Source organism: Mandrillus leucophaeus, unplaced genomic scaffold, assembly GCF_000951045.1.
Source record: "Mandrillus leucophaeus isolate KB7577 unplaced genomic scaffold, Mleu.le_1.0 Scaffold737, whole genome shotgun sequence".
NCBI lineage: Eukaryota > Metazoa > Chordata > Mammalia > Primates > Cercopithecidae > Mandrillus > Mandrillus leucophaeus.
This window is the reverse complement of record NW_012107997.1, coordinates 635,140-657,311: the sequence shown is the minus strand read 5'-3', so window position 1 is coordinate 657,311 and position 22,172 is coordinate 635,140. Positions and strand designations below refer to the sequence as shown.

At 45.2% G+C, this 22,172-nt stretch overlaps 1 protein-coding gene across 6 annotated transcripts in view; it reads right to left on the bottom strand.

Moving 5' to 3' along the window:
* Nucleotides 1–5,566: 5,566 nt before the first annotated feature.
* The window catches only part of USP39 (ubiquitin specific peptidase 39), a 39,137-nt gene continuing 22,531 nt past the window's right edge, over nucleotides 5,567–22,172 (bottom strand). For 4 of the 6 annotated variants that reach the window (XM_011965807.1, XM_011965808.1, XM_011965803.1 and 1 more), the window contains 7 exons: nucleotides 19,271–19,348; nucleotides 17,942–18,009; nucleotides 16,011–16,199; nucleotides 13,918–14,060; nucleotides 10,011–10,146; nucleotides 6,829–6,915; nucleotides 5,567–6,105 (listed from right to left, as the gene is read on the bottom strand). In XM_011965807.1, coding sequence (XP_011821197.1) covers nucleotides 6,058–6,105; nucleotides 6,829–6,915; nucleotides 10,011–10,146; nucleotides 13,918–14,060; nucleotides 16,011–16,199; nucleotides 17,942–18,009; nucleotides 19,271–19,348 — 749 coding nt within the window. In that variant the 3' untranslated portion in view covers nucleotides 5,567–6,057. The remainder of the gene's footprint in view (nucleotides 6,106–6,828; nucleotides 6,916–10,010; nucleotides 10,147–13,917; nucleotides 14,061–16,010; nucleotides 16,200–17,941; nucleotides 18,010–19,270; nucleotides 19,349–22,172) is intronic. The other 2 variants (XM_011965804.1, XM_011965806.1) reach the window with 2 other exon arrangements.

Genomic DNA, 22,172 nt, shown 5'->3' with positions numbered 1-22,172 from the left:
ATATATTACATATATATATATTTTTTTTTTTTTTTTGAGAGGAAGTCTCGCTGTCGCCCAGGCTGGAGTGCATTGGCACGATCTCAGCTCGCTGCAGCCTCCGCCTCCCAGGTTCAAGCAATTCTCTCGCTTCAGCCTCCAGAGTAGCTGGGATTACAGGGGTGTGCTACCATGCCTGGTTAATTTTTGCATTTTTAGTAGAGACGGGGTTTCACCATGTTGTCCAGGCTGGTCTTGAACTCTTGACCTCAGATGATCCACCAGCCTTGGCCTCCAAAAGTGCTGGGATTACAGGTGTGTGAGCCACTGCACCTGACCTATCCAAAATATTTGTTTTGTTTTGTTTTGGCTTGGTTTTGTTCCTTTTTTTTTTTCCCACTAATCCAAAATATTTTTAAATGATGTCTCATGGTTGTTCTAATTTGCATTTTAGTTACCAAATAACATGCTTACTGGCTATTTGTATTTCATCTTTTGTGAAATGCCTACTTAGGTTTTTTGCCCACTTTTCTGTTTAAGTTTCTTTTTATTGTTTTACCAGTAAAAATAAACTAGGTATATTCATTTATTTACTGTCCTATACATTGCAAATTTTTCTCTATCATATATCTGAGGTATTTTTTCCATATCTATCTTTTCCTTTGTGACTTCTGGCTGTGGGGTCACGCTAAGAAAACATGAATTGAATTTAACTTCTTCCCCATGTGTCGTTCAAACTCTGGTCAGACCTTGAGGTCTCCAAAAGAGGAAGGGCATGCTGGGACCAGCTTTGAAGACATGCAGGCCAGGCCCCCAGCCCAGACAGCAGTGGTGGAAGCAAGCCATGTGTCACCCACAAAGGACCTCAAGATCACACAGGATATGGCAGTCCCCAGAAATATTCCCAAGAAATAGTCCCTAAACTTTTAAGTGACAATACCTATTTTCACCATCTTGAAAGGGTAGAAAGAGACAAAATCATTTGTGCAAAAGGACAACAAAGAGAACACAGGCTAAGTACTAAAGCATTTACTCAAAAAATATGGGTGATTGGCCAGGCACGGTGGCCCATGCCTATAATCCCAGCACTTTGGGAGACCGAGGCGGGCAGATGACTCGAGGTTGAGAGTTCAAGACCAGCCTGACCAACATGGAGAAACCCCATCTCTACTAAAAACACAAAATTAGCCAGGCATGGTGGCGCATGCCTGTAATCCAGCTACCTGGGAAACTGAGGCAGGAGAATTGCTTGAACCCAGGAGGCGGGGGTTGTGGTGAATCGAGATCGTGCCATTGCACTCCAGCCTGGGTAACAAGAGCAAAACTCCATCTCAAAAAATAAATAAATAAATAAAATATGGGTGATTGACTTCCAAGTGCCAAGCATTTCCCTAGGGCTGGGCACAAAAGTTTCTATCTATCCTTTGTAACTTGAGAGTTTAGTTGGAAAAACAGGCCTTAATCAAAGAATCACAGAAAAAACAAATTTTTCAGGTGCAATAAGAGTCATCAATTAGAGATATACAGGGTATTAAGGGTATGAGAGGTCATGGAAGAGAAATAATGAAAAGGGAAAGGAGCATCCCTCACAGAGGAAGCAGATGGTATAGAGGCCTCATGTCATGTGGCACATCTGAGCAACAGAATGAAGCTCAGTGAGCCTGGGGTCAAGAACAAGCAGGGAGCCGGGCGTGGTGGCTCATGCCTATAATCCCAATACTTCAGGAGGCCGAGGCAGGCAGACCACTTGAGCTCACAAGTTTGAGGCCAGCCTGGGCAACATGGTGAAATACCATCTCTACAAAAAAATCAAAACAACTAGCCCAGTGTAGTGTAGTGGTGCAAGCCTGTGGGCCCAGCTACTCAGGAGGCTGAGGTGGGAGGATGGCTTGAGCCCAGGAGGCGGAGGTTGCAGTGAGCCAAGATCATGCCACTACACTCCAGCCTGGGCGACAGTGCCAGACCCTGTCTCAAAAAAAAAAAAAAAAAGTAGAAACTTCCTGATAAATTAGGCTAGCAGCTGAGGATTTCACTTGCTATCCTAAGAGCCAATGAAGTGTCTTTAAGCATGAGATCAGAGTATGGGGGAGAAATGACTCAGGTTTGTGTTTTAAAAGATTACTCTGACTAAAACATGGATAAACTGGGGGTAGGAGTCAAAAAAATGTAGAGAGACCTATTGAGACCACTGCAAACAGAAACTGGCAATAGCTTAGACTAAAATAAGAGTGACAAAGGGCCTGTGCGGAAGTCTGATGGATCTTGGAGAATGACTGTGGACTATCGTGAACTTAATCAGAGTGACTCCAACCGAAGCTGCTGTCCCAGATGTATCCTTTTTTTTTTTTTTTTTTTTTGAGATAGTGTCTTGCTCTGTCACCCAGAGCTCAAACTCAGCTCACTGCAGCCTTGACTCAAGTGATCCTCCTGTCTCCCACGTAGCTCGGACCACAGGTGCATGCTACCATGCCCGGCTAATTTTTTTTGTAGGGATGGGGTCTCACTTTGTTGCCCAGGCTGGTCTTGAACTCCTGGGTTCAAGCAATCCTCCTGCCTTGGCTTCCCAAGCTGCTGGGATTACATCTGTAAGCTACCACGCCCGGGGCCAGATGTAGCATCTTTATTGATAAAGAACAGCTCTTGGCACTTGGTATGTAGCTACTAAATTAGAATCAAATTGGTATTTCTCCATATCAATTTATAAGGATCACCAGAAGTCGTTTGCTTTTATCTGGCAGGGCCAACAGTATACCTTCCCAGTGTTACCTCAGGACTATGTCATTTCTGTTCTCTAGCATAATACAGTTCACAGAGATCTTGATCATCTTGGCAATCCACAAAATATCACACTAGTCCACTACAGTGATGACACTATGCTGTTGGATCCAATGAGCAGAAAGTACCAAGCGCTTTAAATGCCTTAGTAAGACATAAATAAGAAGTTGGGAGTTAAACCCAAGAACAATTCAGGGGCCTGCCACCTCAGGGACATTTCTGGGAAGTCAACAGTATAGAGTTATGTAAAATATTCTCTCCGAAGTAAGACAGGTGGCTGTACCTCATACCACCTCACACACACACACACACACACACACACACACACAGGTGGCTGTACCTCATACCACCTCACACACACACACACACACACACACACACACACACACACGCACAATGTTTGATAGGTTTTTCTTGGCTTTTGGAGACAACATATACATTTGGACAGCACGGGCACTCAGTAGCTTCAGCTGGCACTCTCTCCTCCCTGGACAGTTTTGTAGCAGAGGCCTCCAGGGAGACACCTGTGAATGGCTTTCCCAAGCACACTACAAAGCAGATTTTTAATGAGGCTCAAAGAGCATACTTTTAGCAAGGTCTGGATCTCAGCTTTGGACACTGTCAGCCCCAGAGGTAGTGGCAGCTCTTTGTATCTGTTATTTCTACATTCTTTACTTGTTACTAACTAATCCCCTGTCAACTACAAACCCCTGTTGTAGTTAATAATTACTGAAATTAAACTTTCCCTGATTATAATACATGAATTTCTGTAACTGGATAGTATAATCTTCAAGATAGTATAATCTTAAAAATAGTCAAGTTTAAAGGTAAACTCATGGCTGGGCACAGTGGCTCATGCCTGTAATCCCAACACTTTGGGAGGCCGAGGTCAGCGGATCCCCTGAGGTCAGGAGTTCGAGACCAGCCTGACCAACATGGTGAAACCCCATCTCTACTAAAAGTACAAAAATCAGCCAGGTGTGGGGCACACACCTGTAGTCCCACCTACTTGGGAGGCTGTGGCAGGAGAATCACTCGATGAGTCAAGATCGCACCACTGCACTCCAGCCTGGGCAACAGAGTGAGACTCCATCTCAAAAAAAAAAAAAAAAGGGGGGGGAGGGGAGAAACTCACAAGCTTAACTTTTTTCTTTTTTGTAATGACAAGGTCTTGCTCTGTTGCCCAGGCTGGAGTGCAGTGGTGCAATCACGGTTCACTGCAGCCTCAAATCTTGCGCTCAAAGGATCTTCCTGCCTCAGTCTCCCAAGTAGGTGGAACTACAGGCACACACCACCATGCCCAGCTAACTTTTGTTGTTGTTAGAGATGGGGTATCGCTATTTTGGCCAGGCTAGTCTTGAACTCCTGGTCACAAACAATTCTTCCACCTCAGCCTCCCAAAGTGCTAGGATTACAGGCAGAAGCCACACCTTGCAAGCTCAGTTCTGAACAATGTTAAGTTTGAGTTTACTTTAAAACACCCCAAAATAGGGCTGGGCACCATAACTCATGCCTGTAATCCCAACACTCTGGGAGGCTGAGGCAGGCAAATCACTTGAGGTCAGGAGTTCGAGACCAGTCTGGCCAACATGGTGAAACCCTATCTCTACTAAAAATTTTTTAAAAATTGGCTAGACGTGGTAGCTCACATCTGTAATCCCAGCACTTTGGGAGGCTGATAGGGGTGGATCACGAGTTCAGGAGTTCGAGACCAGCCTGGCCAACATGATGAAACCCCGTCTCTACTAAAAATACAAAAATTAGCTGGGCACCCGTGGTGGGCGCCTGTGATCCCAGCTACTCAGGAAGCTGAGGCAGGAGAAACACTTGAACCCAGGAGGCAGAGGTTGCAGTGAGCTGAGATCGCGCCACTACACTCTAGCCTGGGAGAAGGAGCAAGACTCCATCTCAAAAATAAAATAAAATAAAAATAAAAATACAAAAACTAGCCGGAAATCACTTGAACCTGGGAGGTGGAGGTTGCAGTGAGCTGAGTGCCACTGCACTCCAGCCTGGGCAACAGAGTGAAGTTCAAGAGTTTAGAGAAATCTGGGATTAAGATGTGTTTATGAGTCATTTCCATAAAAAAGGTAAGTGAAGCCCTAGGCATAGCCAAAATGGCCTAGGGAAAAAGTAAACAGCAAGAAGACTGATGCTAGGACTGAATCTTGAGAAATCTCAACATGTAATAGCTGGATAAAAGAGATAAGCTTGCAAAGGAAATACTGGAGCTTCCAGAGAGGTAGAGGAAAGTGAGGACAGGGTTGTGTCCAGGTAAAGGGTGGCACCACAGGAGTACACGGCTCCTGTCTCCCTTCAAGAGAACTTGCTGAGGCTGACTGGCTGCCTCCAGCTGCTTCCCACATCTTTGGACCTGCCACAGTGCTCATGCCAAGGTCACCCTTCTTCTAGGCTGCTAGAGCCCACTACAGAGCTGATGAATTGTCTGACAGGGAATCTTTGCCCTGGGGCTCCACACTGGCCTGGCTGAGACCTTCTCAGAATTGCACTGTAGTGAGAAGAACTTCCTATTTCCTTTCTTTCCTCTTCCCTTACTCATTCCTGCACTGCGGCCGGAGACTGCCCACCTCTGGCCTTCTAGTTAAGCACAATAATAATGTATCCCCTTGACTCAAGCATTTTTTTACTTAGAAACAAATGCATCCTAACTGACACACCACCCACAAGCTGACAGGAAAGGGCAAGTGTGGTGTCTGCCAGATGTCAGACTGTAGGGTAGTTTGTGAAGATTAAAAAGGAAAATATTTTCCTCAGCTAACCACCAAAGGAAAAGATATAAAACAAGAGGCTAGTTTAAAAACAGGAGAATATTTAATCCATCTAAAAATACACATCAGGAAATGAGGGGAACCATAGGAAAATCCTCCACTTCTAACAGACAAGAGTGAGGTTACTGGCTTTCTGTTTGCTCCAAGAATCCCAAGGCTTGATGTTTGGAAGAAATTATCTGAAATTATCTGTTCTTCAGCTACTCCCAGATACTCAGACATAAGTTACACACATCTGGAGAAGGGTTCTGCCCTGCTGAAGCTAGAAGGGAGCTCGATGCATGGGAGAAAGGAGCATCAATCTAGAAAAAAATGATCAAAGAACAGCTGGGTGACAGTGTGGGGCCATCCCAGGCAAGTGGGCTCCTGGTGCTCTGGTGTAGCCAGAATCCATACAAGCTGGGCTGGCCCATGGAGGCCCCCAGTCAGCCTGTAGGTGAATAGCTACAGCTTCTGTGTTCTTATTTACCATCATCAGCCACAGCCCTCGGAAGCAAAGCCCTAGACGCCTCCTTCAAGCCCCCTGCTGGTTGGTTTCATCATTATCTCGCCTCTTCCAAATCTGTAAGAAATGAAAACACAAACTGAAGTCTAGGAGGCATTCAGTCAACAGATACTTGTCAAATACCTATTCTGTGCCAGGCCATGGATAACTCGTCATGCCATTTACAAACCTGCTATACTCCATCTGGAAATCTGCTACAGTGGCTACAGTCACTGAAGGGAAGAAACAGTTATCTCTAGGAGAGGTATCACTTTCTTCTTACAAAGCTATGGCTTTTGTCTCAATCTTCCTTCTTTTGTCAGGTACTAGGGCAGTTACATAAAGAGAAGACAGAGATGCTCTGTGCTCCACGGGTCAATCCAATGGAGGACAGACAGGCAAAGCAATATGGTCGGCACTAAAACAAAAGGCAAGCAGAAAGTGCTGTGGGGTCACAAAGAGAGCTCTGCCTGGGGCTCTTGGGGAGTACTTCACGGTCGACTTCTAGCCAGCCTCCCTTCCTCCTTGAAACTAGACCGCACACTTCTGCAAAACTAATCTAGCCATAATCACAACTTTCTTTGCTCACTCATACATTTTCTTATAACTATTTTCTGAAAATCTCTGCTTGACTTTCAGGGCCATATATTCTGGCCCCAACTCACTCCTAAGTACTTCCCAACAGGTACCTGGCCCTCCAACCAAGGTCCTAACTCTATCCCTCTTCCTGCCTTGGCCCACTCCTCTCACTGGCCCCATACCCCACCTATTTGTGGCTCACTAAGCCTGTGGCCAACCCACCTGAATGTAAGCCTCTGACAGTGTGATCATCTGGGGAAGGATGTCAGTCACCTGGAGGTCTTGTAATTCATACCATTTGCCTGTCCCCTGCAGAAAGTATGAAGAGCTGGGTTAGTCTGCTCTCTAAAACCAAAAGGGTGTAGAAGGAAATGATCATAGCCAAGGTTAGAAAAATTAGAATAATAGCCACTAGACATCATCCAGCAAGAATCATAAAGAAGAGAGTACATGGGCCGGGTGTGGTGGCTCACGCCTGTAATCTCAGCACTTCTGGATGCAGGCGGATCACGAGGGCAGGAGATCAAGACCATCCTGGCTAACACGATGAAACTCCATCTCTACTTAAAATACAAAAAATCAGCTGGACGTGGTGGCGGGCGCCTGTAGTCCCAGCTACTCAAGAGGCTGAGGCAGGAGAATGGCGTGAACCTGGGAGGCGGAGCTTGCAGTGAGCCGAGATTGCACCACTGTACTCCAGCCTGGGTGACAGAGCGAGACTCTGTCTCAAAAAGAGGATACATGACTTCTGTGGGCCTGATTCAATTAACAGGACTTTTGATGTGTCAATCATGGCAAACTCAATTTTTTAAAGTACAGTTTTTTTTGTTTGTTTGTTTGCTATTTGGTTTGTTTTTTTGAGACAGGGTCTCACTCTGTCATTCAGGCTGGAGTGCAGTGGTGTAACCACAGCTCACTGCAGCCTCGACCCTCTGGACTCAAGCAATCCTCCCGCCTCAGCCTCCCAGGTAGCTGGGACTACAGGTGTGTGCCACTACAACTGGCTAATTTTTTTTTTTTAAATAGAGATGGGGTTCCACTGTGTTGCCCAGGCTAGCTCCTGGTCTCAAAAGATCCTCCCACCTCAGCCTCCTAAAGTGCTAGGATTATGGGTATAAGCCACTGTGCCTGGCCCCTTAAAGTACAATGGAGTCTGAAACACTTCTGTACATCTTTTTAAAAGGAATTTAGTGGACACTAAGGTGGAGAAAAGAGGAAGCCCTCTAATCATCACCTATGTCTCCTTCCTGCTCAGCAATGACAGGCTAGACATTCTCACTTATGAGGTACACAGTGTCAACCACTGAGAGAACCTAAATATGGACATTCCTGGCTGGGTGCAGGGGGCTCACGCCTGTAATCCCAGCATTTTGGGAGGCCGAGGCGGGCGGATCACTTGAGGTCAGGAGTTTGAGACCAGCCTGGCCAACATAGTAAAACCCCATCTCTACCAAAAATACAAAAATTAGCCAGGCGTGGTGGCAGGGGCGCCTGTAGGTCCCAGCTACTTGGGAGGCCGAGGCAGGAGAATCACTTGAACCCAGGAGGTGGAGGTTGCAGTGAGCCAAGATCATGCCACTGCACTCCAGCCTGAGTGACAGACGGAGACCCTGTCTTTAAAAAAAAAAAAAAAAAAGGCAACAGGTCATCAAGAAAAGGTGTCCTTGGTGGACACTGTCTATCACACTAACCTGATTCCTTTGGCCTAAGAAACCAGTGCTGCAAATACAGCAAAACATATCTCACTTCATGCTTCCACGAACAAGGGAAAAAGGTTTCTAGATTAAGGCAGAAGCACCTCTGGCCGCCCACCCTGCCTTATCCAACCAAAGTTCTAAGACATGCCAAAAACCACTATTGTAGAATATAAATATTCCAGATCCTCTGGTTATTACAACAGTTGAGAAAATAGGAAACAAGGAAAGCTCAGGATCACATAAGCAAGTTCCCATTCCTGCTTCAAGGACGAGTTAAGACATGAGCTTTGAAGCAGAGTACTTGGGTTCAAATCCTAATTCTACTGACTTAAGGTCAATTACTGAAACTCAGAGCCTAGGTCTCCTCCTCTGTAAAAAAGATGATACTGACACCTGTCTTGGAATTGTGTTTTAATGAAAAAAAATGAGATTAATGTACATTAAGTAACTGGCGTACTGCCTAATCACAGTAAAGCACTTGATAAACAGAAGCTAGTTAAGATTAAACCCACAGTTCCAGAAGAGACTAATCAAATGAGAACAATTTATGCTAATAATCTATGTGATATCAAATATATCAAGTACATGTTTTATCTGTTTTCAGCTTGAAATAAATTCACAAAATTTTTAAGATGAAAGGGAGCCCCTAAACCAGTGCTTCGCAAACTTTAATTTCTTTTTTTTTTGAGACGGAGTCTCATTCTGTCACCCCGGCTGGAGTGCAGTGGCACAAGCTCGGTTCACTGCAAGCTCCACCTCCTGGGCTCATGACATTCTCCTGCCTCAGCCTTCCGAGTAGCTGGGACTACAGGCGCCCGCCACCACGTCCGGCTGATTTTTTGTATTTTCAGTAGAGACGGGGTTTCACCATGTTAGCCAGGATGGTCTCGATCTCCTGACCTCGTGATCTGCTCGCCTCGGCCTCCGAAAGTGCTGGGATTACAGGTGTGAGCCACCGCGCCCAGCCACAAACTTTAATTTCTTACAAATCAGAGGGTCATGTTAAAATCCAGGTTCTGATTCAGTAGGTTTGAGGGGCCTGAGAGTCTGCATTTCTAACAAGCTGATTTCTTTTTTTTGAGACGGAGTCTTGCTCTGTCATCCAGGCTGGAGTCCAGTGGCGTGATCTCGGCTCACTGCAAGCTCCACTTCCCGGGTTCATGCCATTCTCCTGCCTCAGCCTCCCCAGTAGCTGGGACTACAGGCGCCCGCCACTGCACCAGCTAATTTTTTTGTATTAATTAACAAAGGCAGGTGGATCACAAGGTCAGGAGTTCAAGACCAGCCTGGCCAAGATGGTGAAACCCCATCTCCACTAAAAATACAAAAATTAGCCGGGCATGGTGACGGGCACCTGTAATCCCATAATCCCAGCTATTTGGGAGGCTATGGCAGAGAATTGCTTGAACCCAGGAGGCGGAGGTTGCAGTGAGCCAATATCACACCACTGCACTCCAGCCTGGGCTACAGAGCGAGACTGTCTCAAAAAAAAAAAAAAAAAAAAAAAAAAAGCTCCCAAGGTGAGTCCAATGTGTAGCCAAAATTGAGAACCAATGCCTTAAACTAACTACTGACAGCACTATTACTTGCAAAATCCCAAAGCCAAGGCCAAGCAAGGACAAACTGAAGGGAGCTGCCCTCTGAGATGCCAAAGAAACACCTGTTTTTGCCACTCTGTGCCATGAGACTGGGTCAGCAGCCACTCACATGATGAAGCACATGGATCCGGTAGGAGCCCTCGGAGGGCTTGCCATCATGCACGATGTTGGCAATGAGGTCATAGGTGGTATTCTTGTGTACTGCTTGTACTTCTTCGGACAAGTATTCTCTGAGATCCACATTGCTGTTAATGGTGAAAATAAAGCCGGAATAATCAGACAAAGGCTGTGCAGCTAAAGAAGCTGTCCTACACAAACAGACCACAAAGGCTCTGGGTAGGCCTGCAGAGTCAAGAAGGTCAGGTGTGTTGGAATTCACAAAATATGCCAAAATGAATGACAGGGTTACACAGCTTCCCACATGACTAAAAAAATAAATAAATAAATAAATGACAGGAAGTGGCTTATACCTATAATCCCAACACTTTGAGAGGTCAAGGTAGGAGGACTGCTTGAGCCCAGGAGTTCAAGACCAGCCTGGGCAATGTAGTGCGACCCCTACAAAAAAAAAAATCAGCCAGACATGGTGGTACATGCCTGTGGTCCTAGCTACTCAGGAGGCTGAGGTGAGAGGATCACTCGAGCCCAGGAGATTACGGCTAAAGTGAGCCCAGGACCACACTATTGCACTCCAGCCATGGCGACAGTGAGACCCTGTCTCACAAAACCCCCAAAAAGAAGAACTTTCAAACAGTTAAAAAGGAAAACATATAGACAGTTAACAAGATTATTAAGAGACTATTTTAAACACATAATTTTAGGAAAATATATCATTTTGGAGCCTACGAATATTTATAAAAACTTAATACAAAGTAAAATAAAAAAGATATTACATCATAAAAGTTGTTTGATGTGCTACAACTCATTACATGAAACAAAACCATGTTATTACTGAAGAGTTCACAAGAAACAGCTAATGGTGGTCACGTCCAGTTATATATCTCCCTTTGAAGTCAGACTGTGAACCTACTAACTTTTCAAATTACAGAGTTTAAAATGTAAACCATGTGGTAATAAACAAACATACAACTTTGTTGTAATTATTATATGTAGCTTCCTATGTATTGGTGACAGCTATTTGTTTCTACAGACTGACAGTGTCCCATATATGATGCAGTCAGACTGCAATAAACATTCACCGTTAAGAAAATAGAGGCCAGGTGCGGTGGCTCATGCCTGTAATCCCAACACTTTGGGAGGCCAAGGCGGGCAGACTGCCTGAGCTTAGGAGTTCGAAACCAGCCTGGGCAACATGGTGAAACCCTGCCTCTACTAAAGTACAAAAAAAAAAAATTAGCTGGGTGCGGCGGCATGCACCTGAGGTCCCACCTACTCAGGAGGCTGAGGCAGGAGAATTGCTTGAACCCGGGAGGCAGAGGTTGCAGTGAAGCGAGATCACGCCACTGCACTCCAGCCTGGGCAACAGAGCGAGACTCCATCTCCAAAAAAAAAATGGAGGTATGAGTCCTGAGTCCATGTGAGCTCTAGATAGCCAACCTGCCTTCCTGCTGCCAAAAGCTGACTTCTCATTTTCTCTTCAGCTTGAACAAAAGCTGACTAGACTTGTCTAAATGAGTATCAGAGAAGTCTTTTTTTTTTTTTTTTTTGAGACAGAGTCTCACTCTGTCGCCCAGGCTGGAGTGCAATGGTGCTATCTCGGCTCACTGCAAGCGCCATCTCCTGGGTTCTCGCCATTCTTCTGCCTCAGCCACCCCAGTACCTGGGACTACAGGTGCCCGCCACCACGCCCGGCTACTTTTTGTATTTTTAGTAGAGACGGGGTTTCACTTTGTTAGCCAGGATGGTCTCGATCTCCTGACTTCATGATCCACCCACCTCGGCCTCCCAAAGTGCTGGGATTACAGGCGTGAGCCACCCGCCCAGCCCGGAGAAGTCTTTATACTCAAGATTTCATGACTGAACCAAAACTGTCCATGTGGCAAAAGAGAAATACTACGTTTAATCATTTTGTTTTAGTAAACAGGAAAAGGAGCAAACTATTCATTTTTTTTTTTTTAGTAGAGACAAGATCTTGCTATATTGTCCAGGCTGGTCTCAAACTCTTGAGCTCAAGCAAACCTCCCACCTCGGCCTCCCAAAGTGGTGACATTACAGATGTGAGCCACTGCACCCAGCCTAAAAGAGCAAACTATACTCATCTCCCAGCCACAGCAACAGACCAGTTAAGAGAATGGCTAATTACCTGAAAGTGAAACTTTAAACCTGCCCTCAAAAATCTGTCTCCAAATAAGCAGAGGGTGCCTAATCACTGTAAGTCTGATAACTCTGACAAAAATAGGATGTGTTATGAATAAATCACAGGAGAAGACAGGTATGAAAAGGATCCTTTTCAAGAAGTATGGATGATGAAATGATCCAGAATCGTATTACTCGAAGTAATTACACCACATAAAATATTTAAAAGTGCAAGTTTCCAAAATTAGTCACAATTTGATGTTCTCTAAAAGACTGCCTAGTTAAGAACCAAGTTTTCTCTTAACTTCTCTGAAGTAAGCTTTCTGAAGGACAAACTTTTATACTGGGCCTACTCTAGGCCCATAAAAGAAAACAATGGGACAAGGAAATTTCTGTGGCAACTGAGCAGGAAGTATCATTGATACACAGTCTTCCTCCCTCTGGAGCTGCCCTTGGAATCAAGACTGCCCCTACCTACCAGGAACAGACAGATGACTGGTAATTCACAAGAGGCTAGTGCTGAAATAAAACCCTGATGCACAGACTTTCAAAGAAAGCAGCTCTGTCATCCTACTCAAGGAGGCAGAGAACAAACCTCCATGTCTCCCTATTTAATTCTACTGTCTCACAAACAAGATGTTAGTAGAGAAAAGTGGGGGAAAAGAGAAAAGAGAAAATTCCCCTGTAATTCTCAACTGCAAATGTTCTCTCTCCTCACCCTCTATGGTTCTAAGAGTCCTAGCAATACTATAATAAGATGTTACACCTGGACAAACCCCTAGGGCTCAGGCCCATCTACTCCAAGCTGCTCATTTTATCTTTGAGAGAACATATCCAGAAAACATGCAAACTACAGGTCTGAGGGCCCACCACTAAGGCAGCCTAAAACTCGGGCCTCTTAATTTTAGATACTACCTTCTTAAACGCTACATAGAATTTAAAACTGACACTACTTCTTTCTTTCTTTTTTTTTTTTGAGCACAGTCACACTATCACCCAGGCTGCAGGGCAGTGACACCATCTCACCTCACTGTAGCCTCAATCTCCAAGGTTCAAGCAATCCCCCTGCCTCAGCCCCTCAAGTAGCTGGGACTACACGTGTGCACCACCACATCGGGCTAATTTTTTGTATTTTTTTTGTAGAGACGGGGTTTTGCCATGTTGCCCAGGCTGGTCTTGAACTCCTGAGCTCAAGCGATCCATCTGCCTTGGCCTCCCAACGTGCTGGGATTACAGGTGTGGGCCACCATGACCGGCCCAACATCTTCTTAAGTGTGAAAAACCTTGTCTCTTGAGAACTGAAAACCAACAGTCTACCCCCAAAAGGATTTTGCAGAAGTTTTCTGAGTTAGAAGGAAGCAAATTAAAAGCATCTAGTACAACTCCAGTGTGCAAAAAGGTGTGATGGCCAGCAAATAGATGGGCAGACCCTCGCTACTCAGGACATCTTCCAAACCAGGCAGAATTCTACTTGTCCTATCCTACTTGCATCATTTCTTCTTCTCTACGCAGGAGGACTATAATTTCCGGCCAGCAACAGGAGAGGAGATAAAACAGGGATTGCCTCCTAGTAAACATCCATCTTTTGTGGTCCCTGAAGTTAAGTGTATCCTTCCAATAAAAACTGTTATCTACTGTAGGTAGGCTCTGTTAATTGTAATCCCCAACTAAGACAGTCCAAAATTAATACTGGTAATAACATAAGAGAAGAAATCCAGGTTCACTCCCCGTGAGAGGAAGTGAAGCAGGGTGTTACTTACGTAATAGGGAAATTGACAATAGTTGGATTCTTCTCAACAAAGAAGTTGTTCTTAGTGAATCTCTTGATACAAAAGATTAGATATGGAGGTAGCTTGGTAAGCTGGAAGCGCTTCAGAAAGTTCTCCTTGTAAGTCTTATATTCCTAGAGAAAAAAAAGAAAATTATCAAATTAGTGCTGAAGTTCAGTAGGTATTAGAGCAGGGGCATGAGGTTTTCATTTTGGTTTTTGAAAATGTAATTTTGCCTCACACCGAAAGTTCACAAGACTCTTGGTCCCAGAAATTATGTATGAGGCTTAGGATGTGCAGTTTGGTTAAGGCTGACCTAAAAAAAAGGCCGGGCCTGGTGGCTCACGCCTGTAATCCTATCACTATAGGATGCCGAGGCAAGCGGATCACTTCAGCACAGAAGTTCCAGACGAGCCTTGACAACATGGTGAAACCCGATCTCTACTAAAAAAGAAAAAAAAGAAAAAAAAAAAAAAAAAAAAAAAAAAAAAAAAAAAAAAAAAAAAAAGGCCGGGCGCGGTGGCTTACGCCTGTAATCCCAGCACTTTGGGAGGCCGAGGCGGGTGGATCACCTAAGGTCAGGAGATGCTGTAATCCTATCACTATAGGATGCCGAGGCAAGCGGATCACTTCAGCACAGAAGTTCCAGACGAGCCTTGACAACATGGTGAAACCCGATCTCTACTAAAAAAGAAAAAAAAAAAAAAAAAAAAAAAAAAAAAAAAAAAAAAAAAAGGCCGGGCGCGGTGGCTTACGCCTGTAATCCCAGCACTTTGGGAGGCCAAGGCTGGCAGACTGCCTGAGCTTAGGAGTTCGAAACCAGCCTGGGCAACATGGTGAAACCCCATCTCTACTAAAAATACAAACATTAGCTGGGCATGGTGGCATGTACCTGTAGTCCCAGCTATTCAGGAGGCTGAGGCAGAAGAATCGCTTGAACCCGGTAGGCGGAGGTTGCAGTAAGCTGAGATCACACCACTGCACTCCAGACTAGGAAACAGAGTGAGACTCCATCTCAAAAAAAAAAAGTATGTCTCCCCACTTTTTGGAGTTTCTCCTCTCCTAAATGACCTTCCTTTCTCTATACTACCCAGAAGCAGGCAGAAAGCTGAAAAAAGGATATATGAGAAGTACAAGAGGGGGCACTGTGGTTGGGCACTGGTTCACATCTATAATCCCAACACTTTGGGAGGTCAAGGTGGGAAGATACCTTGAGGCCAGGAGTTAAAGACCAGCCTGGGCAACAGAGTGAGAGCTCTCTCTACAAAAAAACTTAGCTGGGTGTGGGGAAGCGTGTCTTTTTTTTCTTCACAAAATAAAAAATTGGCCAGGCACGATGGCTCTCACCTGTAATCCCAGCACTTTGGGAGGCCGAGGCGGGTAGATCATCTGAGGTTGGGAGTTCGAGACCAACCTGACCAACATGGAGAAACCCCATCTCTACTAAAAAGTCCCAGCTACTCAGGAGGCTAAGGTGAGAGGATCACTTGAGCCCAAGAGTTTGAAGTTGCAGTGAGCCATGATCATGCCACTGCACCCCAGCCTGGGTGACAGAGCAAGACCCTGTCTCAGAACATAATAAAAAGATGGGCACTGTAAGTTAAGAGTTGGGGGTGACCAGCTAGAAATACCAAGGAGTCTGGGAGGCTCAATAAAGTCAATATACTTTAAAATAAATACATTACATACATGTGGTGATTCTTATGTATAAAATGAAAATGGGCCGGGCGTGGTGGCTCACGCCTATAATTCCAGCACTTTGGGAGGCGAGGCAGATGGATCACTTGAGGTCAAGAGTTCGAGACTAGCCTGGCCAACATGCTGAAATCTCATCTCTACTAAAAATACAAAAAAATTAGCTGGGCATGGTGGTGGATGTCTGTAATCCCAGTTACTCAGGAGGCTGAGGCAGGAGAATCGCTTGAAACTGGAAGGTGGAGATTGCAGTGAGCTGAAATCATGCCACTGCACTCCAGCTTGGGCGACAAGAGCAAAACTGTCTTGAAAAAGAAAAAAAAAAAGAAAATGAAAAAATCAAGAGCGCAAAGATAAGTATAGGCAGGGCAGGTGTGTTAATGGGCTACCTTCTCAGTGATGCCATTGAATTTGGCCAGGATGTTGAAGAGTGGCACTTGGGGAATGATGAGCTGCTCCTTCTCGTCCTTGTAGAGGGGGGCAGTAGGAAGGTCAAGTGTCAGGTACATAAAAGTGGACTCCACCATCGTCTCCTGGTACTCGTCATTATGGAGCAACTGCTCTTTTTCTTCTGCTGGCTAGAAATGAATGAGAAGAAAAGAGAGGAAAGAAGTGTGAGTGGTATAGGAACAAACACAGAACCGGTGTTTTGCTACGCTGACATTTCCTTCATCTCAAAGAACAAAGAGAGGTGCCTGAGAGATTGGGCAGTTGGCATGCACCACCTGGTTAGATTAATTTAAGAACCAACAGGTTTCCTTCTTTAAAGAGATTTTGCTTATATACCAGACTATCTAAAAAGCTCTGAGGCCAAGTGTGATGGCTCACGCCTGTAATCGCAACACTTTGGGAGACAAAGGTGAGAGGACTGCTTGAGTCCAGGACTTCGAGACCAGCCTGGGCAACACGGGGAGACTCCATCTCTACAAAAAATAAAAAACTGGCCGGGCACGATAGCTCTCATCTGTAATCCCAGCACTTTGGGAGGTAGATCACCTGAGGTCGGGAGTTCGAGACCAACCTGACCAACATGGAGAAACCCCATCTCTACTAAAAATACAAAATCAGCTAGGCGTGGTGGTGCATGCCTGTAATCCCAGCTACTTGGGAGGCTGAGGCAGGAGAATCACTTGAACTTGGGAGGCGGAGGTTGCAGTGAGCCAAGATCGTGCCATTGCACTCCAGCCTGGGCAACAAGAGTGAAACTCCGTCTCAATAAAATAAATAAATAAATAAATAAATAAAACTAAAATAAAAATAAAAAATTAGCCCAGTGTGGTGCTGTGCATCTATAGTCCCAGCTTCTGGGGAGGTTGAGGTGGGAGGATCACTTGAGCAGGGGAGGTTGAGGCTGCAGTGAACCATAATCACACCACTACACTCAGCCTGAGTGATAGAGTGAGATCTTGTCTCAAAAAGAAAAAAAAAAAAAATCCATTAAAAAAAGAAAGAAAGTGGGCCAGGCACAGTGGCTCACACCTGTAATCCCAGCACTTTGGGAGGCCGAGGCGGGTGGATCACCTAAGGTCAGGAGTTTGAGACCAGCCTGACCAACATGGTAAAACCTCGTCTCTACTAAAAATAGAAAAATTAGCCAGGTTTGGTGGCACATGCCTGTAATCCCAGCTACTTGGGAGGCTGAGGCAGGAGAATTGCTTGAACCCGGGAGGTGGAGGCTGCAGTGAGCCGAGATCATGACATTGCACTACAGACTGGGCAACAAGAGCAAAACTCCATCTCAAAAAAGAAAAGCTCTAAGACCATCTAAGAAGCTTAGCTGAGGGCCAGGCACAGTGGCTCATGCCTGTAATCCCAACAGTTTGGGAGGCCAAGGCAGGCAGATCACCTGAGGTCAGGAGTTCCAGACCAGCCTGGACCAACATGGTGAAGCCCCATCACTACTAAAAATACAAAATTAGCTAGGCATGGTGGCAAGCGCCTGTATTCGCAGCTACTGAGGAGGCTAAGGCAAGAGAATCGTTTGAACCCAGAAAGTAGAAGTTGCAGTGAGTGGAGATGGCGCCACTGCACTCCAGCCTTGGCGAAAGAGGAAGACTGTCTCAGAAAAACAAAAAGAAAGCTTAGCTGAGCTTTCTGAAAAAACACAGCAGCACCACTTAGTTGGCCAGAACACTTCAACCAGCAAAGTACATCCAACCACTAACTCCCAAACTGAAAAGTGAGCTGCCACTAGGCAGGTGCTTTGTTGAACCTCTTCATGGGGCAAGCAGGCTTGTCAGTTCTCTAAGCATCTCTTCATCTCCCCTACGTCCCCTCAAGCAATATAAATCAGTCCAAGACCCAGGCTCAGCTAACTCACCAGATCAGGATGGGGAAGCTTTTTAGTGAAGATCCTCATGGACCCCTGGAAAACATCAGTCACAATAGCTGCACAAACAGGAAGCAAGAGACAAATTCCATGAGGATGGAAAACATGTCTAAAATATATTTCCAGCTTCTAAATTTCTGAAATAAACCAGCATCTTCCAACAAAAGACCCAGAGCTCTCACTAAACACAGAAGTTTCCTTTTGTACCATATACCACCAGGGTACCTTTATAATTATTTGTGTAAATAATTACTTTATTTCTCTTCCTTAAGACAACTTTTGATCCTCCATCACAGGGCCTGGTCCATAAAAGAAAAGGTAAATGTATTCAAAATGAAGGAATGATTTACAGAGCCCGGCAATACATGAATTACAAAAAAAATTCACAAGCGAAACAAGGAAAACCAAGGAACTTCCCATAACCATAAGCTACTTTCAAAGGGAGACAATGTCCAAACTGTAATGAAGACAAGAGGACAATGACAGACTAAGAGATGGGCCAGAACAGGATCAAAGCAACAAGAGAGAAAGCACAACCAAGTTCTAAAATCCTGCCAAAACGTAAGTTTGAGAGCTCACAGGGTTAACACAGGCTGAAGACACCTGGTAGAGAGGGCAGGGCCATCCAGTGGGAAGAGCAACAGGCCACAATCCCACATCAAGACATCATCACGCCTATAATCCCAGCATTTTGGGCAGATCACCTGAGGTCAGGAGTTTGAGACCAGCCTGGCCAACAAGGTGAAATTCCATCTCTACTAAAAATATAAAAATTAGCTGAGCGTGGTGGTAGGTGCCTGTAATCCCAGCTACTCTTGGGAGGCTGAGGGAGGAGAACTGCTTGAACCTAGGAGATGGAGGCTACCATGAACTGAGACCGTGCCACTGCACTCCAGCCTAAGTGACAGTGCAAGACTCCGTCTCAAAAAATACATAAAATAAAATATCATTGTGACTATAACTATATTCTAGCAAAAACTATGCAGAGGGGCCTATTCGGAAAGAACATTTAGTTTATGTATAAAACAGATACCACCCTACCCCAGATAAAGAGTTAACAAAAGAATGGGAAGTTGCCTCAGCCCCACAAGTCGCTGGGACTACAGCCACTACACCTGGCTAACTTTTGTATTTTTGGTAGAGATGGGGTTTCACCATGTTGGCCAGGCCGGTCTCAAACTCCTGACCTCAGGTAATCCACCCACCTTGGCCTCTCAAAGAGGATTATAAGTATGAGCCATCTCGCCCAGACGCAAAGTTTTTTAAAAGGGAACAAAAGAGCTCCTTTTTTTTTTTTTTTTTTATCAGTAAATGACTTACTCTTCTTTTTCTTCTTTGTGCCCCCCAGAGCTGAGTGCAGAGCATTCAGAAACCAAGACAGAAAGTCGACTCCATCTCCTGGAAAAAAAGGAAGGATAGAAAACGTTGAAGCTAAGTGGCATTAGAGTTAACTTAAACCATGCACTGGTTGGCATTCCTGATTCTCCCCCTTCCTCTCTGGCCATGCCATCCCATCCCAACTCCTGTGCATCCTCCTCTATCTGATCATTAAATGCTGGCACTCCTCAAGGTCAAGCTCTAACTCTTCTGATCTTGACTCTCTCCATAGGCTATCTGATTCATACCAGGACTGTACTGCATCACTCAGGGATGACCAAAACAAATGAATATGACCTTTTAACATCCATTTCTCTCCAGAGTGAGCTCACACTTTCTTCTTCCCTTCTGTAGCTCACAAAGATTCCTATCTTGTAGGAAAGTGACTAGCATACAGACTGAAAAGGCATACAGAACAAGAGGTTCTGGAAACAAGCAGATTGACAATATTCCATGAAAATGCTGTCTACGGAGCCTGCCACTCAGACATTTCTGGGATAATGGCTACTTTTTTTTTTTGAGACAGAATCTCGCTCTGTTGCCCAGGTTGGAGTGCACTGGCATGATCTCAGCTCACTACAACCTCCCCTCCAGGGTTCAAGCGATTCTCCCACCTCAGCCTCCCAAGTAGCTGGGATTACAGGCGCCTGCCACCAGGCCCAGCTAATTTTTGTATTTTTAGTAGAGACGGGGCTTCACCATGTTGGCCAGGCTGGTCTCAAACTCTTGACCTCAAGGGATCCTCCCACCTCAGCCTAATGTTTACTTTCTCATCAACTAAGATTTGCTTCTATTTAGTTCCTCTTTGCTCACCCAATTAAAATGTCAAAGACTATAGTATATCTTCCTCGATTTCATTTCCCTAAACCCAGAGATCCCTGACAACTCCATAGATGATTTTCTTTTTATTCCATACATAGAATGCTTTTACATGACAACAAACTACCACAGCAAGAAACACTTCACACAGCTAAATGCTAGGCAAGTAATAACCTACTAGGTCTCAGAGATGGAGGAAACCATGTTTATGTGACATCGTAACTATCATAGCCAACAGTGGCTGTGATAGAAGAAACTAGACATATTCATTCTCAACTGATTTTTCTGCAACTCTACAACCCAATTATGCCGTAACTTTCCAAACTGCCAAAAGCTGACAGGCCCCACTATCCACCTTCAGGCCAGAAGTCACCTGTGGAACACAGTGAATGCTGACATTGATCCATCCATTCATGGTCCACAAAAACATCATTCTCAGCAAAAATTGTTTCCTTTGTTGCAGCCTTAATATAAAACCCTGGGAGCTCAGAGAGTTGGTCCAGAAACAGAAATGTCCCTATAAACACAAGATAACCTAGCCATCTAGTTCCTGGGAATTAGATGGTCCTACAAAGCACACAAACAGGCTGTCAACTGTTTAGAAGGGTGAGGCACCCAGATTTTTTTTTCCCGACACAGGGTCTCGCTCTGTCTCCCAGGCTGGAGTGCAGTGACACAACCTCAGCTCACTGCAAGCTCTGCCTCCCAGGCCCAAGGAATCCTTCCACCTCAGTTTCCCAAGTAGCTGGGACTACAGGCGTGTGCCATCATGCCCGGCTAACTTTTCGATTTTTTGTCAAGAGGGAGTCTCCCTATGTTGCTCAGGCTGGTCTTGAACTCTTGGGCTCAACCAATCCTCCCACTTCGGCCTCCCAAAGTACTGGGATTACAGGCATGAGCCAGGGTGCCTGGCCTCAGATTAAGATTTTATTGGCCATGTTGTAAACTACTAAACACCATCAATTGCCAAGCCCAAATAGCTTATAACTTCTGCTCGGCTGAGACTAAATCATAGGGCTTCTGATCAATATATATTATCCAACCCGAAGTGTATCTTATTTCCTACTAACCCTGAACCAAGTGCTCCATGGGCCCCATTCCTTATCACTTTTGATTCCTCCTATTTCTCCTTAACTAAGGAGAAATAGGCTTTTAAGAAACTCTTAAAAGCCACTACTCGACTTCCCCTCTAAGTCAATCCTCAGCCAGAATAATGTTTTTCTTTTTATTTTACAGATAGAGGTCTCACTCTGTTGCCCAGACTGGAGTACGGTGGAGCTAACATGGCTCACTACAGCCTCTACCTCCTAGGCTCGTGCAATCCTCCAACCTCAGCCTCTCAAGTAGCTGGAACTACAGGTACACACCACCATGCCTGGGTAATTTTTAAAAACTTGTTATAGATACAGGGTCTCACTATGTTGCGCAGGATGGTCTCGAACTCCTGGGCTCAAGTGATCCACCCACCTCGACCTCCCAAAGTGCTGGGATTACAGGTGTGAATGACCATGCCCAGCTAGAATAATGTTTTTAAAACAAATTAAGTCTGATGTCACATCTTTGTTAAAAGCCTTCAATGAGGCCGGGCATAGTGGTTCACGCCTATAATCCCAGTACTTTGGGAGGCCGAGGCAGGCGGATCACCTGAGGTAAGGAGTTCCAACACCAGCCTGACCAACATAGTGAAACCCCGTCTCTACTAAAAATACCAAAAAATTAGCCAGGTATGGTGGCAGGTGCCTGTATTCCCAGCTACTCGAGAGGCTGAGGCAGGAGAATTGCTTGAACCCGGGAGACAGAAGCTGCAGTGAGCCGAGATCACACTACTGCACTCCAGGCTGGGCAACAGAGTGAGACTCCCTCTCCGGGGGGGGGGAAAAAAAAAAAGCCTTCAATGACTCCAGCTATTGTCAGGATATAATCCAAGCTCTTTATGGTGGCTTACAAACCAGGCCATCTGGTCCCTCCCTCAGGAGCTACACCTTGGCTCTCCATTGACCCCTGGAGTCCAAGGGTCCCGCTACTT